Below are 17,909 nucleotides of genomic sequence, written 5' to 3'. Positions count from 1 at the left end.
TTAATAGTAACATGTAATAATTACTGTTGACTGTTGTTTTTAACCCATAAAGAAGCTCTTCCGTCCTGCCAAACACATCATCTCTGCAGAGTGACTTGGTGCTGACAATCTTTAAGTAAATCTACATGAATATAAATTGGCTGTCCAAAAAACGTTGCCACCTGGATTTAACTAAGTAAATAAGTAAGAGCCTTCCACTGGCTAATTACTGCAGTGATGAATATGTTTCAGCTGCAACAACTTATTCAACCCTAGCTGATGCAGTGAGGAGCTTCTCATTTCTCAAACAACCATGTCAAACAACAAATCCTGTGGTCATGGAAAGGATGTCAATCTATTTCAGAAGGGTCAAATTATTGGCCTGAATCAAGCAAAGAAAATAACTAAGGAGATTTCTGAAACTACTAAAATCAAGTTAAGAACCATCCAACGCATTATTAAAACCTGGAAGGATAGTAGTGAACCATCATCTTCGAGGAAGAAATGTGGTTGGTCATGTGGTCTGATGAGTCCAGATTTACCCTGTTCCAAAGTAATGGGAGCATCATAGAAAGAAGAGAGGCAGATGAAGTGATGCCCTCATCATGGTTAGTGCCTACAAGTCTGTGAGGGAAGTGCTATGATCTGGGGTTGCTGCAGTTGGTCAGGTCCAGGTTCAGCAGCGTTATGTGCCCAAAGAACGAAGTCAGCCGACTAAGTATAATATAAACAACACCAGGTCTTTGCATCAATGGAGTTTTTCTTCCCTGATGACATGGACATGTTCCAAGATGACGATGCCAGGATTCATGGGGCTCACATTGTGAATGAATGGTTCAGGGAACATGAGACGTCATTTTCACACATGGATTGTCCTCCACAGAGTCCAGACCTCAGCCCCACTGAGAATCTTTGCAATGTGCTAGACAAGACTTTGCACAGCGGTCCGACTCTCCCATCATCACTACAAGATCTTGGCAGAAAATTTAATCCAACTCTGGACAGAAATAAATGCTGTGACATTGCAGAAACTTATCAAAATGATGCCACGGTGAATGTGTGTCATTCTCAGAGCTAAAGGCAGTCCAATGAAATATTGGACTGCGTGATTTTTTTTTTGGACCGGCGTGGATTTTCAATTGTAGTTGAGATCCCAACAAGAGTAAAACAGTGCAATACTACAAATGTGAGACGTTTCCATCAAATGTGTAACATGTAGACTGCAAGAACACTGGCAACATTATATACTGTCCATTTCATAGGTATCCTTCCCTCCCCTAAAAGCACAGAGGAAATGCATATGATGCGTCTTATGTTTGAACTCGATGACAGCATTGAGCAGTTTAAAGAAGATATAGAATGCAGATGGGACACTGTCAAAAACAGTGTTGTTTTTTAACAATAGTTTATCCCTGAGGAAAAAAGTAAACTAAAGGGATATAAAGTGTAGAGGTACAAAACTGTGCTACAATTACTACAATTACACTATAATTGCTACAAAAACCTCATTGTACACATTAGGCTGCCCTTGTGTAGATGTTGTACACAATGTGTGACCTACTTTTTTGGCCTTCAGAGTCACAAAATGGAAAATAGTTCATTTATTCCTGAGGTGTGCTCAGGTTTCAGTGCAGCCTCAGCAGGAGTGTGTAGTGTCATTGTCAGCCTCTGTTTTGCTCTGCTGCACACTACAGCAGCCAGCAGACACACACCCTGCGTTCTTCATAGGAATGCTTATCTACTGGATCTCTGCATAGAACTACAGTCAACATGGAAACAGAGATAAGGATCACTGTCACAACTCCTGCTGCTCTGAAGTCTTTTCTAGCCAATAATTTTGGTAAATAGGATGTACATTCACATGTCTGTTTTTTTAACCACTACTCAGGTTGTAGCGAGACTTGAACTTGTGTTTTTTATTAATGCATTGGTGCAGAGAATGGCTTGATTGTGGGTCAGGTTACAATTATAAGAGCATTAGCATTTTTACAGATGCTGTAAACACTTTGCAGAACATCTATAATTAACTTCATCATCCGCAGTCACCCCTTACAGATACAATGTCATGTTCAGGTTCACATTTTTACAATAAGAAGTGTTTGTCTTCTTCCAGGGCTGCACAGTGGCGTAGTGGTTAGCACTTTCGCCTTGCAGCGAGAAGATCCCTGGTTCACGTCCCGGCTTTCCCGGGATCTTTCTGCATGGAGTTTGCATGTTCTCCCTGTGGATGCGTGGGTTTTCTCCGGGTACTCCGGCTTCCTCCCACAGTCCAAAAATATGCTGAGGTTAATTGATTATTCTAAATTGCCCGTAGGTGTGAATGTGTGAGTGATTGTTTGTCTATATATGTAGCCCTGCGACAGACTGGTGACCTGTCTAGGGTGTCCCCTGCCTTCGCCCGAGTCAGCTGGGATAGGCTCCAGCCCCCCCGCGACCCTAGTGAGGATTAAGCGGTGTATAGATAATGGATGGATAATGTCTTCTTCCACATTTTTGTGTAATGACTGAGCCCCTGTAAAGGCTTGTTCCATCCTAATGCAGGAAGACAATTTAACATGCTTGACTGTGCATACTGTTCATTAACCCTACGAGTCCTAGGCTGTTTTCAGGGTAATTCCACTGCTTTTACTTTTAAGTTTTTATTTTGGTCGTTATGAGCATTAGTCTTTTGCTGTATCTTGTTTTTTTTCCCTCAGAACTCTCCAGGCTATATACATCTTCAAACATTTGATATGTTGTAGGCCTATATTATGAAATGGTGAAGAAATAAGTAAAGATAGTTCTTTGCAGAGCTGTCATTATAATGTGATCTCTTTGGGATGTCGATTCATGTAACAAGCATAAGAGCTCTGACAGGCCTGTTTTGCAAAATGATTGCATATTGATATGAAGATATCTAGATATTAACATGTCTGTCAATTAAGAGTTTATGAATAATTCAAACAAGAATAATGTGAGTGAAGATGGACACAGTTGGACGCAGGTTGTGACGATAAATAAATTTAACGTGAATGAAATCAAATTTTTATAAGCACTTTGTTGCACAGACAAGTAACTAGCATTGTTGGAAAGGTCACGCCGTGTGCTGCTGTTCTGTTTTTTTAATATTGCCACTTTTGCAGGGCAAAGTTGTTGCTACTTAAATTCAGACAGCATTTAACACTTGAGACCTCTGACTTCTTTTATACACTACCGTTCAAAAGTTTGGGGTCGCTTAGAAATGTCCTTATTTTTGTAAGAAAAGCCGTTTTTTTTCAGTGAACATAACATTAAATTAATCAGAAATACAGAAAAGACATTATTAATGTGGTAAATGACTATTCTAGCTGGAAATAAATTATTTTTAATGGAATATCTCCATCGGGGTACAGAGGAACATTTCCAGCAACCATCACTCCTGTGTTCTAATGCTACATTGTGTTAGCTAATGGTGTTAAAAGGCTCATTGATGATTAGAAAACCCTTGTGCAGTTATGTTAGCACATGGATAAAAGTGTGCGTTTTAATGGAAAATTTTTGAATGGTAGTGTATGTTAAAAGCATCTTGGGGTATGTTAACCATTCTGAAAGTAAGGAGAAAAAAAAACTAAACTTTTTAGTGCTAAAATTCAGTATCATATATTTATGGTACTTGATATAATCAAACATTACCCAGTCTTTATCAAAGCTCCAGTAATTTATCTCACATCTGCAGTCAGCTGGACAAAGGTAATTAAGAAAATTAGACTTTTTCTGATTGTTATATGACATCCACACTTGACGATGACCAGAAGTATAATCTTACCCCAGAGGTGTCGTCTTGGGAACGCTGATAGCGTTTCCAGCGGCAACCATAGATCCCAGTGACAAAGGACACAAAGACCTGCTTCTCATAGACCTGTAAGGGTTGGTGTTTCACCATGCTCCTTCAGCCTCAACGCGCCACCAGTCCGTTAACATCCCACACAGCACTGGGAACCCTGAAGAACACCAAGAGGTTACTAAACAAGACAAGCTTTGAAAAGAAATTAGCTCAGTCATTGTCCATACAATTACACTTTTCATCAACACGGCCTATCACGTCATGCTGCTGAGGTATATTTTCACAAAACAACATGAAGATGTTGACAGCCCTGGGCCTTGTTTGGAGTTACAACACCTGTGAGAGGAAGCCAACACACCATTCAGTAGTGAGTCTTGTCTAGGACAGACATAATAACACGGTATATGTTTTACAGTCACTGACTCAGCCTTTAACCATGAGAGGATTTATGGCTGTGTCAAAGAGGCAAATAGAAATCAGCAGGTAGGTAACATCTATCTGTGGGCATGACTTGATTCTTTAACATGTTGGACATCTGTAAAAAAAAAATAAATAAATAAATAAATAAATAAAAAAGCAGGAGTCAGAGGGAGACAGCATGTTGCCCTCTAAATGGCTCAGAGAAAAGCTTGTTGCCTTGGTGCCAGTTAAAAATCTCTTGGCACAGAAAGTAATGCTTTGAATGACTCTCTGGAAAAGAATGTACAGCGCCTTGTCTTTTTTTCACAGTCCGTCAACATTTGAAAGACATCTTGTGTTTTTTTTTTTTTTTTAACTTTTGCATGGACTAACTTACAATCACATTTAGATTGCTGCCTAATTTTAGCTTCAGTAATCTATGGTATGTGTTATTTATATAACTTCTATAAATAAACCGAGATACTTGGAAACAGTTCCCAGTTTAAGTATGTGATCTGAAGGATCTTTCTGTTGTCACGGCACCATCTTCAACAGGTATTCAACCTCCCCAGCAAACACATTCGAATGACTTGTTTATCTAATGATTTTTAATCAGTGGCCACTCTGAAAAGTTTTTATTATCAGTACTGTGACTGTTAAATCAAGGCATGAATTTGAATGTAATCCCCATAAAAAGGCCAAAAAGCACTACGTCAGGCTGACTGTAGCAAAGTCATTGTGATCGCCTTGATATGCTTATTTAGTTGTCATGGCAATTACCTAAATCTCAGTGGGTGAACAGTTGATAGATTACACGGCTTGAAAAGAAGGCTTCGGATAATTCACATCTTCTAAATCATGTGAGTCAAAGTCAACCGTGGAGCTTTAAACCTCCTTGGCTGATGTTAAAGCAAGCAGCTGTCGTAAAAAGCAACACCTTTAGAGAGATTTCATTGCTTTCTTTGAGAGGCTTTCTAGAAAATGTCTTGAAGGACACCGGTAAGACCCACTGAGAGGCAAATGAAAGTGTCACTGGGTTTTGCTTGTGGGGTCACAATCATCCCTTTCAGGTAGCGTTAAGCCTTGATCATACTCGGACGCACACTCAGATGGCTGCAAACATCACAGACAGGCAGTTGTTGTTATTGTACGACTCACTAGTCCATTTTGAGTCTGCTCAAGGAATTCCGTTCTATACATGTGCATCTACATCTTCCCTGTGTGAAAACTACTGCCAGTGTGAAGGAGAAATTTTAGCCTGAATGCAGATTGTTGCAGATTTGGGCAGATAATAAAATATAGCAAGCGTTAGTATTGTACACTAGCATTCAAAGGTTTGGGGTCACTGAGAAATGTCCTTATTTCTGAAAGAAAAGCAGTTTTTTCAGTGAACATAACATTAAATTAATCAGAAATACAGTCATAACATTATTAATGTGGTAAATGGATATTCTAGCTGGAAACAGCTGATTTTTAATGGAATATCTCCATAGGGGTACAGAGGAACATTTCCAGCAACCATCACTCCTGTGTTCTAATGCTACATTGTGTTAGCTAAGGGTGTTGAAAGGCTAATTGATGATGAGAAAACCCTTGTGCAGTTATGTTAGCACATGAATAAAAGTGTGAGTTTTCATGGAGAACAAGAAATTGCCTGGATGACCCCAAACTTTTGAACGGCAGTGTGTATTTTCTGCACTTGCATCTAGGAGAGTTCACATGACCTAAATTTCACCATCTTCCAAAGTTCGCAAGAGTTTGGTGGATTCTATGGAGGTCAGCATCCAACAGTTTGCTTCTGTGTGGTAACAGCATTACAAGGGCAGTAGTGCATATGCTTGGCACCAGTGTGCATGTTCAAATTCATAGATACGAAGTGTAGTGCATGTATGAAACTAAGTCCTCCCAGTGGAGCAGAATAGAGTAGTGCTATAAGGCCAGTGTTAAAGTTTCTGCAAGAAAACAAAGGCTGCTTGAGTCCATAGCAATGTAAAATAAGTAATTTCCACAAGCCTGTGAAGACCCTTCCACATGCAGCCCAAAATTTGTGTCAGTTTGGCTGTGAAGAGGGCCTGGTGTAGCAAATCAACAAGCCCTTTGGCTTGGCATTTGACACTGTTGGTCCCACTGGATCCCTCTCCATGGCTGCTTAATTTCATCTGACCAAGCTTTGAGGATGAGGTTTTCTAGAGAGAAAATGAATCTCATCCTGAAGCTGATAACTAAACTCAGCTGAAATAAATTGTCCAACATTTTATTTTTTTTAATCTCTTTTGATAAGAGGCTGCAATAAATGGCAATTTCCCTGACAGATAAGGGCCAGTTTCCTGGTCAGTGATCCCAAACAAAACAAACTGTCCCTGTGTACTTATCTCTAGGAAGACATATTACAACATGGCAGGGGGACCAGGCTACATCTGTGCCTGAATGTGTCTGTGCACAGCTAGAACTCTGTTTCCATATCAAGATTTTAGGATGCAAAAAAAAAAAAAAAAAAAAAAACAACAATTAGGGAAAGAAGATTTCCAATCATCATCACATTATAGCAGCTATTTGAGGCTGTACTTATACATAGCAACAGACCCTTTTCACAGCAGACAATCTGACCTGTAACAGCAAGAAAAGCACTGATTAGGTGGCCCAGTAATCTATGACAGTGAACCAGCTTACACATTAGCAGGGCATGTTCTAAGTGGAGTGCAGCCATTGCTATCATACCTGTGCTTTTCCTGCTGTGGAAATTTCTTATTGTCTGCTATTAAGGTCTACACTTTGTGGTAGGTGCATCAGCGTGCTAACATGCAAGATGGCAATAAGGCTTATTATGTTTGTCAGCTTAGTTTAGCATGTTTGCATGATGATGACAGTTAGTACTATACATTGCTGAGACTGAAGGAAATGTTGTTCATTTTACATAAAACCTGTCATGACGAAAGTGCTGGATGAACAGTTTAGAGATGACCAGAGATATGAAGGTTCCTCCTCTCAGAATAAGGTTTCTTTTCCTGTATATAGGAATTTCTGGTGCCTCCAAAAGAAGTTTTAGTCAGCAGAAAAGAAAAATAACCAGTGTCAAAATTGTAAGAATTGAGAATAAAAATAGCAATCCAATTTTTAACCAGTTTTGTTAATTAGAATTTCTAGTATTTTAGCATATTAGACACTTTCGGTCATCAAATGGTCTAAATGCAAGGATTTCTGCTAAAGATGGTAACACAGCCTCATTACCTTGGCTGTATGTGGATCATTGGCTACTATGGCTCCCAATCAGCAGACTATGGCTCCTTCGTCATTCAGTATATTTTCAAGATTGTCAGCTTTGATTTTCCAATGTATATCACTAGATTACAAAATATTATTAATAATGATATTGAGAATGGTTTTAAATTAAGGGTTTGAGTTGGACATTTTATGAGCAAAGCAAGCAAGCAAACAAAAACTAAGTCTTGACAGATGGTTAAATGAACGCAATGTTTCAGTAACTTCTCTACTTCTCTTTAAGCAGACTTTTTGCTGTCTGACAGAACTTGATAAAATGTAAACATTTAATGGGTATGTACTCTTCAGATGCATGAGAGACATTACAGTTTTGTCACACACTGTATAGCACTTTGTGTCCTCATTGTCTGAGTGTGAACATTAGTGTGGGATTTACTGCCAACCTAAATCTATAAACAGTCTTCAAACAGGAAATTATTGTGCGTCCACCTTGTAGATCTGCATCCTCCCATTGCTGAGTGCTTATTATATGGAAACTCCCCCGCCTGAGGGAGGTTTCTGTTGGAGGAGCTGGCAGATTCCCAGCGTTCACATCCTGACCCTGTCCTCAAACAAGGGCCAACTGGAGCTGAAATCACGGCGGCCTTATTCCAGCCAGGTTGGCCTATTGTCTCTCTGCGTAACCATGGTGCTATCATCACAGAGCTGTGGTCATCACGAGGTGAGCTAGAGCCGCTCAGTCCCAGACGAGGAGCTTCACTTTTCTATCGCTGTGTAATTTTCGCATTGTGTAAAAAGAATGAATTGAATAAACCTGTCATTTCTAACATCAATCTACCCTCAATAACACACAATGACTAAGTGAAAACATGGTTTTTTTTTGTTTTTTGTGGATACATCTATATTAAATGGCCACATTTTTTCAAGATTTCAGCTGTCGGAAATGATATAACACTGAGCAGCCACTGAGTGCTTTTCTTGTTTACTAGAGCAGCAGCAAGTTGGAAGTCACTTTAAGAGACAAATGAAGACACAGGAATGCTTGGAGTTTGTAAAACGTTATTTGACGGACTGCGAGAGCACGAGGAAATAACATCTCTAGTCTGATTAGGCAAAAATGTAACTCTATAGGGAGAACTTAAAGCATTTTGTTGAAAATTAGGCACTGCTCATCACTTGCTAATAACCCACAGTTAAGCATGGTGGTGCTATTGGGGTGTTTCTCTGCAACAGGCACAGGAAGACTGGTCCGAACAAAGGGAAGAATAAATGCAATTGAATACAGAGTTATTGAAAAGAGTGCGACCTGAGAGTGGGATGATGGTTCACCTTTCATCACCACAATGATTAAGTTTTTAATTTGTAATCAATGTGCAAAGATTTCTAAAAACATTCACTAAATCATTATGGTTTACTGAATGTAGATTGAAAGAAAATTCCAATTTTATCCATTTAAAGTAAATGTCCAGCGCCCAGATAGCTCAGCTGGCTGAGCAGGCGACTCATAAGCAGGGGCTATAGTCCCCGAGGCAACAGCCTGGGTTTGATTCCAGTTCACGGCCCTTTGCTGCAGGTCTACCCTCCATTCTTCTCCTTACTTTCCTGTCTACTGCTCTACTAACCTGTCAAATAAAGCCAAAAAATATCTTCAAGTAAATCTCCAACAAAATAACGTGTGTAGAAAGACAATGAGGACTGAATACCTTCTGAAACTCTGTACTACATCTCATGAGTCTGAAAAGTTCCTCTTTCCTTATTCACTGGCTCTTCTTTGGTTTACATTAAGCATAGTGTCAACAAAAGGAAATAAAGCTGATCTGACCAAAGTTTGGTCCTTGAAGTGGATAAAATAAAAATGTTTTATTGAAGAGGCACAGGTAAGAGTTTCTGTGTGACATTGGGGCTATTACCACTACAGTCTGATGTTTGGATGGAGCTACGTCATGCAAACAACAAAGGCAATGCTTGTTGTAACACAACATGTAATAAAGAAACAGGAAAACTCTTACTGGAAAATTGAATGCATTCAAGTCTTTTGCCAACATTTGACAGAAAACAGTGAATCTGATAATAAAAATGTGTACAGTACTACAGCCTTTGAATATATGTGTGAAACATAATTACACATTCAGTCATTTTCTGTAAACCTGTTTGAAAAAGCAAACAGACAATTCTGAGAACACTGGACAATATGGGATCTAACATCTGTAAAGGTGAGGTTGCATTGACCTGATGAAGTTGTGCTTAACAGTAGGTCATTCTTTGTGTAGAGTTCAGTGTGGTTTATGGAGTGCTACAATAAAGGGGCTGTAATGAGTCAGCAGTGTCTGCTCATTTGATGGAGTGCTTACAGCAGCAGGAACAGTACTGTTGATTGGACTCTCCGGTCTAATGTCCTATTAATATTTAATGCATTTTCTATAGCTTCTTTTAGCTTCTGTTACATGTTGTTTACAGTGATGACTGTCCACTCTTTTAGGACATCAAAACAAGCCTGAAAACTGCTCATTTGAAATCTGTTCTTGTTGTGTTTATAGCCACTACCTTGTTAAAAAGCTAATTTAAATAATACTCTGATTCATCCAGGTTCACCTGTGCTCCGTCTTTGACAAAGATCTCATGGGCATTCTGCTGGCTTCAGGCCAGTTTCCTTTTATGAATCTGCCATTTATCTAAGAAAATTTACTACTGTCCTTGTTTCCTTGCCAGCTTAGTGAAGTAACCTGGTTACTGGCGGGACGCCTCCAAGTCTGCAGGCGTCTCACTGGGTTGTCAGTGGGGTTCAGAGTATGCACTCACTGAATAATAACACAATAATCCATTAAGTCTCAGCCAACCAACTGTCACAGAGCCTCGACCATATCTGTCTATTAATAGCCTTTTATCTCGGTCACCGTCGTCTCTTTCCAGGCTTCCATCATTCACTCCTTCATGAAATTTATATATGCATGCATTAATAATATCCTTAATCTTTCAGTGGATTTAGCCAAAAATAGAGTTTCCATTAGCGCTCAGGGCTCATTACACTCAGGGAGGAGCAGAGGGCCGGGCTGGCAACAAAGCTGCTCTGGAAACCAGTGAGTTTACCAAATATTATCAAGCAGTGATCATCAGGTGGTCAGAAGACTGGACACTTCTTCTGGGGCTTTCAAAGTGAGATCCTGCTATCCTGACCTGCACAGTTGTGTGAGACAGCCTCTGATTCATTTCAGGTGATTTAAACCTGACACACAATGCGAGTGATGCTGCAGGACGACCAGGATACAAGACTGGGAGTGACAACAACTGACTCGGGAGAGTTTGACCAGAATGACTTGAAAATTGTAGAAAGTGACACAGAATTTGTACAAAATGACACAAAATTGTCCACAATCACTGAACATGTGTCAAAAATGACTCACAACCTGCCCAGAATTAATAAAAATGTGCCCAGAATGAGTCAAAAATTGTAGATAATGACTCAGATTTTGTCCAGAATAATAGAAATTCATCCAGGATGATGGGAAACCTATCTAACATTAATAAAAAAATGTTCAAGATAACGAAGGAATGACCAAAAAAGGATTGTTTTCTACTCAATGCATTTGAGAAGACATGAAGACAGACCAGTGTACCATCAGAAAAAAGTGAAAAAACAGTGAATAAAATGGCAATTATAAAACAGATTATTTTTCAGGAAGTCATTGAAGCTGTAGTGTATATAAGCTGGCTTCACTGTTTGTTCGGTGCAGCAGTTTTTTGTGCACTTCCATATAATAATATAGATTTTCTCCCCTCTACAGGTGCTACTGGAGTTGCTATCAGGCAAAAATGTTCAATACTGTCTCCATCCACTCCCTTTAACCCTTGTCAGTGTTAAAAATGACCCAGGAAATATTTTTAATACCAGACAAAACCCCTAAATGACCCCTTTTCAACTTGAAATTCGAGGACTTTTCCTAAAGTGACTCCACCATTAGAAAGAGTGAAGCTCTGTCTACAAAAACAGCACCACCATGTCTCTCTTTGCTGAAGTCATGAGTGCAGCTTTTAGTTTTCAGTGCCCAGCAGGTCATAGATCTGATTTTTGCAGACATCCAGGAGGTAAAACTATAAAACAAATACTGTGTGCTGCACATGTGAGAAACACATTTGCAAAGTCCATGCACTCACACTGATCATTCTGTCCTACATATGCTAATTAGAGTTTAAAATATTCTTCATATTTTTGTTTTGCATTTATTATTTTATTTTATTCTTATTACTGTTGTAGATTATGCACCTTTTGGGAGGGAGCAATGATTCAAAAGATGTGAAAAGGATAGTATTTTGTAGATGAATTCCATTGTACAGTTTGAAGCAAACTGTCCCTCCAAAAAATGCATTAAAAGCTACTTCCTGCACATTTCTGGTTCTTTCTTTGTATATAAAAGTACTATTTCTCTAAACAAATAATGTTTACGACTATGCAGTACCGCTAGCAGCAGCAATAGTGATAATAAACCTCTACTTTAATAAAGAAAAGTCACAACATGTGTGACGTAATAAAAATGAGTGGTGTTCACTGATTAAATACAGTCTTTCTGCCCTCTGAAGAGGTAAAACTCAGACATTCACAAATGTGTGATGCATGGCAGGTTGTTTCTTCATGTAAAATAGATTTTGGGTTGAAAATTCAATTAAGCAGCTTTATTTTAGAGGCTCAGGTCAAGGTGAGTATGCAGAATGTGAGGACAACACAAGGGCTAATCAGTCATAGCGATCACAGTGCGTGTCTGTGCAGCAGGTGTTCGCCATAAGATGATTGAAATGCATTAGAACAGGGATTTGATTTGAAAAACCACCCAGTGAGGACAGACCACTCAACTCGATTCCACGAAGTGATCACACAACAAACTGCCTGAGTGAAGATAATCGGATAAAGTGCGCACAAACACTTACCTCGACTCCACTGCAGCCTTTTTGATCCCGATCAATGCCGAAAAAGTCAGAAGCTCTCGGTTAATCACTTATTTCCATAAAAGTTGACATAACGCAGTTTCTTCGCAGTTTAGGGATTCATAGAAGACTTTGAAGTGACTTGGAGCGGCTGTCTGAGACGCAGCAGTGGCGTACATCAGTGTTTCTACTGAGACAGGAGCTGCTTGGAAACAACGAGCCGTTCAGTAAACGACAGGAGAGTTTCTTCTTGGATCAAGACGCACCTTGAGGAGCGCTCACAGCAGAGGTACCGACTGTAATCCTTGTGTCACGGAGAGGGAGGAGCTGTGCGCCACACTGCAAAAAAAAAAAAACATCCTGCCCCAACAGCTTCAGGACTAAACCACAGGACGGAGTGTTGGTTGGAGTGAGCATTTTTTGCAGTGTGGATCTTGTGTTTCTCAGGTAAGTGGACCTGAGCAGCAGCTGCACTCCGACTGGACCTGGAGAGAAAATGATGATTGACGTTTTTGTGATGACTCCAATGAAGCTTTTATTCTGCATATTTTTTCCAAGACCTAATTACTGCTAATTTATTACTCCACCAAGGAGAAGGAGTCTTGGCAGAGTTATGTGACAACTGGTGTCTGTCTGTCTGTTAGGAACATTACCCAAAAACGGACAAACGGATTTGGATGAAATTTTCAGAGAAGATCAGAAATGACACAAGGGCCAACTGATTAGATTTTGGCAGTGATACGGCTTATAGTCTGGATCCACAGATTTGTTAAAATCTTTTGTAACACTGTGAGATTGTGGCACAGCATTACTGTAACTATGACAACAAGTGAACACTATGTCAGCTGCCTGCTGACGATCACATGATTGTGATGCTACTACAAATGACCGCTGTGGACTTATCGGGACTTATCCGTCGCAAATGATACAAGGAAAAATTCATTAAGTTGTGGGGGTGTTTCCGAGTCCCATCAATTCCTGCCACCCACTTCATATTATTATAACTGTGGGTTGCCAGCAAATGTCAATGAACTGTTACCAACCAAGTCTTTACAACTTGAAAATACGAAATGGGCTAACATTATTTACAACGAACTTTTATAACATACACTACCATTCAAAAGTTTGGAGTCACTGAGAAATGTCCTTATTTTTGAAAGAAAAGCAGTTTTTTCAATGAAGATAACATTAAATTAATAAGAATGCAATCTAGACATTGTTAATGTGGTAAATAACTATCCCAGCTAGAAACAGTTGGTTTTTAATGGAATATCTCCATAGGGGTACAGAAGAACATTTCCAGAAACCATCACTGCTGTGTTCTAATGCTACATTGTGTTAGCTAATGGTGTTGAAAGGCTAATTGATGATTAAAAAACCCTTGTGCAATTATGTTAGCACGTAAATAAACAAAAACATGAAATTGTCTGATTGAACCCAAACTTTTGAATGGTAGTCTATATATATATTTAGAAAATGTTCTATTAATAATACCTTTAGCTGCAGCTTATTAACTCTTATAAGAATTGCATTACTGGAAATAGACACTCTATTCACTCTATAGACACATTTCAAGCTGGACTCATGTCAAATAATTTCACTGAAAAAATCCAAGTAGTCCATCTTCACAAGCTGAGAAGATGAGAAATGGAAACTGAAGAATTCTCCCCACACATTTTCAGAAAAAGCTTAACTAAATGACCTCACTAAACCAGCTCTACCTCGGACATACCTCATTTTTATCATGGTTACCACTTCATGAAATGTATGATTGACATTTGGATAGGACACATTGTTTTTTTATTCCTTTCTGCAGACACAGTTTGGCATTATGAGTATTAAAATTACAGACTGATGAGATAGATGTAGAAGGAAGGAAAAGTTATCTGGAGTCATCTGAGATTTGTATCTCTTCCTGTTCTGTTTGCTCTCTCCAGCCTTTGTTTGCTTCATTTGTACAGCTTGAGAACATGTGTTCTCTTCAGGGAGAGAAGATAAGAGAGGGCAAATATCAGAGAAATGTTGTAGCATTCATTAAGTTGAGTGGAATTTTTGTGCATTAATGGATAGATTCTATCCTTATTGATAGATGCTCCTCTGTCCAGCCAGGATGTTGTAAAGAGGGTGGCTGGCATAGTTCAGGATGGACTGTGATGCATGTGTGTGTCTTGTTTTTTTCTCAGGAATAGAAGGTAGATATTTATCTAGCTGTTACTGCTGACCAAGAGGACAAGGAGGTTGTGTGCATGTTGTGGGACACACGTTCCATGCATAATTATTATTATGTTGATTAAAAAACATGTTCCCACAATTACAAGAGACATCAATGAAAAAAATAATACCAAAAAGGAGATTTAAATTTCATTTTAACAGTTTTATTTGAGATTCAATTTAGTCATCAGGGGGTGAAATTGCATTTTAGGGGGAACTCCAGACTTATTTGGTATTTTTAAAAAAAACAACTTTTAAACATTCTTTTCTCCTAGTTTTTTTTTTTTTTTTTTTAAGCTTTGGTCTCAGGACAAGTAAATTTACACAACTGCATGTTGGTTGGGATATAAAATGTCCTGCAATTCTGGAATGACCTATTTCTAGGTTTGCACCACCTCAATGTCCTCCCCTCTGATGTGAACTGGTTGAAACAGAGGCTGAACCCTGTGAAAGTTCACTACCATCTCCTCCTTGGTCTTGGAGATGTTCAGCAGGATTCAGTCCTTATCAGTCACTGCCTGATAAATGATCAGTTACAGTCACTGAAGGCCCGTCTTGCTCATTACTGGTACACTCCACAATAGCCCTGTCATTAGAATATTTCTGAATGTGGCAGGACTCAGATCTGGAGTGGAAGTCTGCTGTGTACAGTCTGAACAGGAATGGAGCCAGAGCAGCTCTCTTCAGGTTATTAGTTCCCATGTAGTAGGCTATATATCCTCACCTTCACCCATCAGGTTGTATAGTGAGCGGACTAAATCAGGTATGTCACAGGTTGTAAGTGTGGGTGGAGAAGTCTGGAGAGAGAGATCAAAGGGTGATAAGAGAGAAATAATTTAATTAAACTTCTCTGTAGGGGGTGTTTGAGGAGGGAGGGGTGGAACTGACCCCATCTCTAGGTAATAGTAGAGTTTCCTGGAATGTGCCAACGACAGGAGAGGAGATGAGGGAGAGTTTCCATACAGCAGGCAGAAGCTTGTTGAAGTTAAAATGGACCACTGTGTTCCTTTCTCTGTATGTATACACATTTTCCTGCCATTTAATTTATCTAGTCAAATCAAAGATCTTGATTTTGAACCCCCTGTTATGCAAATGCATTTGTCTAGTTAATAGGAAGGATGATATTTTACTGTTCATGTTCTTATTTATAGAGAAGTTGTGGCAGATCTGCTGCCTTCACATTATGTTGCAGGCTTGTGTTTTTATTATGCTGTCTGAACACACCATGTAGGTTCAAATATGGGGAGAGATTATATATATCTAACACTTATTTTACTGTTACTCTGGTGTGTAAATTTGAATTCCTACACACAGTGACTGCCTGTGTACCCAGCTTAAGCTTTTAATATTGATATGCTTGATAAAAAACTTAATAGATCAACAAACTTGTATTTATATTGCATTTTTGCCGTCATCCAATAGGTCTTAAATGCCTTCATGAGCAGTTAGAATGTACTCTACGCATACAGAGTGTCATGAAATCTTTAGTCTTATGCTTTCCTTTTCACTTTCATGCCCATAGACTTTTCAGGCAATCAACTTTGATGTTATAATAATTATCACCATCACTGTACAAGACCCTGGAGGCTGTACATTAAAGCTACACCTGGCAAAGAGGTAGAGCAGATGAGCACCGTCTTGTAGGAGATCTATTCCAGGCGCAGCAGAGATTAACCCTTGGCTTGGGAGAATTACGTCAGATCCCTTTAATCCCAAGCAATTCAGCAGTGACAGTGACAGTCCCTCTGGTACAAGTTCTGAAAGTTCTCCGGTCAATGAAATGTATTTGCAGGAGAGCATTTAACCGAACAGAAGGAAAAACACAGCTTTTATTAGAATGTGTAAACAAATTATGTGAGGCATTTTAGTAAAACTTATATTTGATACATAATTGTCGCTGTACAAATTTACATTTGTGCATTTAATTCATTTGATGGAAATGCAACTAACATCATTCAACATGTTTTGGTAAATGCAGCTACATCAATAACAAAACGTATTTTCACCTCCTCTATTAAAAACTAGCTCTTTGTCGACCTCTATTGGTCATCAAAAGTAGCTCCACCTCTCAGCTGGAAGTCAGTATTTCTGCCACCAGGGGGCGCCTACACCCTCTGTCCTGCTACTCAGCATACCTGTGTAGCAAGAAATCCCTCCAAGTTGTACTTCCTCCCCACAAGAATAAAGTGAATTTCACAAGATGATGGGAACACTGCTTTGTTTGTTATCATTTATGCAGATCCATCAGCTGCATATTGGCAGCTGAAATTGAGACTCATCAGTCCAGGCAACGTTTTTCCAATCTTCTACTGTCCAATTTTGGTGAGCCTCTGCGAATTGTAGCCTCAGTTTCCTGTTCTTAGCTGACAGGAGTGGTCTTCTGCATTACACTGGATGTAATGTGGTTATCTGAGTTACTGCTGCCTTTCTATCATCTCACACCTGTCTGGCCATTCTCCTCTGACTTCTCGCATCAATAAACATGCCATGTTCAAAGTCACTTAAATCCCCTTTCTTCTGCATTCTGATGCTTCAGTTTGAACTTCAGCAGGTTGTCTTGAACACATCTACAAGCCAAATGCATTAAGTTGCTGCTGCAGAATTGCCTAATTATATATTTGCATTGAAGAGCAGGGGGTAGGGTTAGCACCGTCACCTTTCAGCTAGAAGATCTCCAGTTCACGTCCCGGCCTAGGATCTTTCTGCTTGGAGTTTGCATGTTCTCACTGTGCATGCATGGGTTCTCTGGCTTCCTCCCACATTCCAAAAACAGGTAAATCTAAATTGTCCATAGGTGTGAATGTGAGTGTGACTGTTTATCTGTATGTGTAGTCCTGTGATAGACTGGTGACCTGTCTAAGGTGTCCCCTGCCTGCACCCTAAGTCAGCTGTGATAGACTCCAGCTCCCCCAAAACCCTAATGAGGATTAAGTGGTGTATAGATAATGGAGGGATGGATTTGTAGTATGTACAAATTTGTATAATAACAATTTCTTTTGTATAGTCTTACAGTAACAGAATAATTTTATTTCATGCACATAAATTGTGTCTGGATAATTTAAAATGTATAAAATCTGAAATACTATGGTACTTTTGTAATATTTGGGAATAGGTGGCTATATTGTCGCCTCCCTTGTGCATGTGGATACCTAGTCCTCACTCAGGCCATTGGAGGGTTCTGGAGCGTGTTCTTTGATCTCTGTCTCATGTTCATTTTTATTAATTTCAGTAAAAGCATATTTATTTTGTACTGAGTTTAATTTCAGGTTTTTTTGTTTGTTTTTGTATTAAAGTAAACAGTTCTACTGTACTGAGTTGTTGTGTGAATTTTTTTAATGTGGAAAATTTTCACGAGAGGAAATGTTGAAGCATCAAGATAACA

General features: G+C 39.2%; 1 protein-coding gene across 4 annotated transcripts in view; it reads right to left on the bottom strand.

Annotated features, from left to right (window-relative positions):
• gdpd5a (glycerophosphodiester phosphodiesterase domain containing 5a) overlaps positions 1 to 12,630 on the bottom strand; it is a 40,889-nt gene extending 28,259 nt beyond the window's left edge. For 3 of the 4 annotated variants that reach the window (XM_055017071.1, XM_055017073.1, XM_055017074.1), the window contains exons 1-2: positions 12,320 to 12,629; positions 3,764 to 3,938 (exon numbers count right to left, since the gene is read on the bottom strand). In XM_055017071.1, the coding sequence (XP_054873046.1) occupies positions 3,764 to 3,880 (117 nt within the window). In that variant the 5' untranslated portion in view covers positions 3,881 to 3,938; positions 12,320 to 12,629. Of the gene's footprint in view, positions 1 to 3,763; positions 3,939 to 12,319 lie in introns of all 4 variants that reach the window. The other variant, XM_055017072.1, reaches the window with a different exon arrangement.
• Between the last annotated feature and the right edge of the window lie 5,279 nt (positions 12,631 to 17,909).

Source organism: Amphiprion ocellaris, chromosome 14, assembly GCF_022539595.1.
Source record: "Amphiprion ocellaris isolate individual 3 ecotype Okinawa chromosome 14, ASM2253959v1, whole genome shotgun sequence".
Taxonomy (NCBI): Eukaryota; Metazoa; Chordata; class Actinopteri; family Pomacentridae; genus Amphiprion; species Amphiprion ocellaris.
This window is presented reverse-complemented; position numbering and strand designations above follow the sequence as displayed.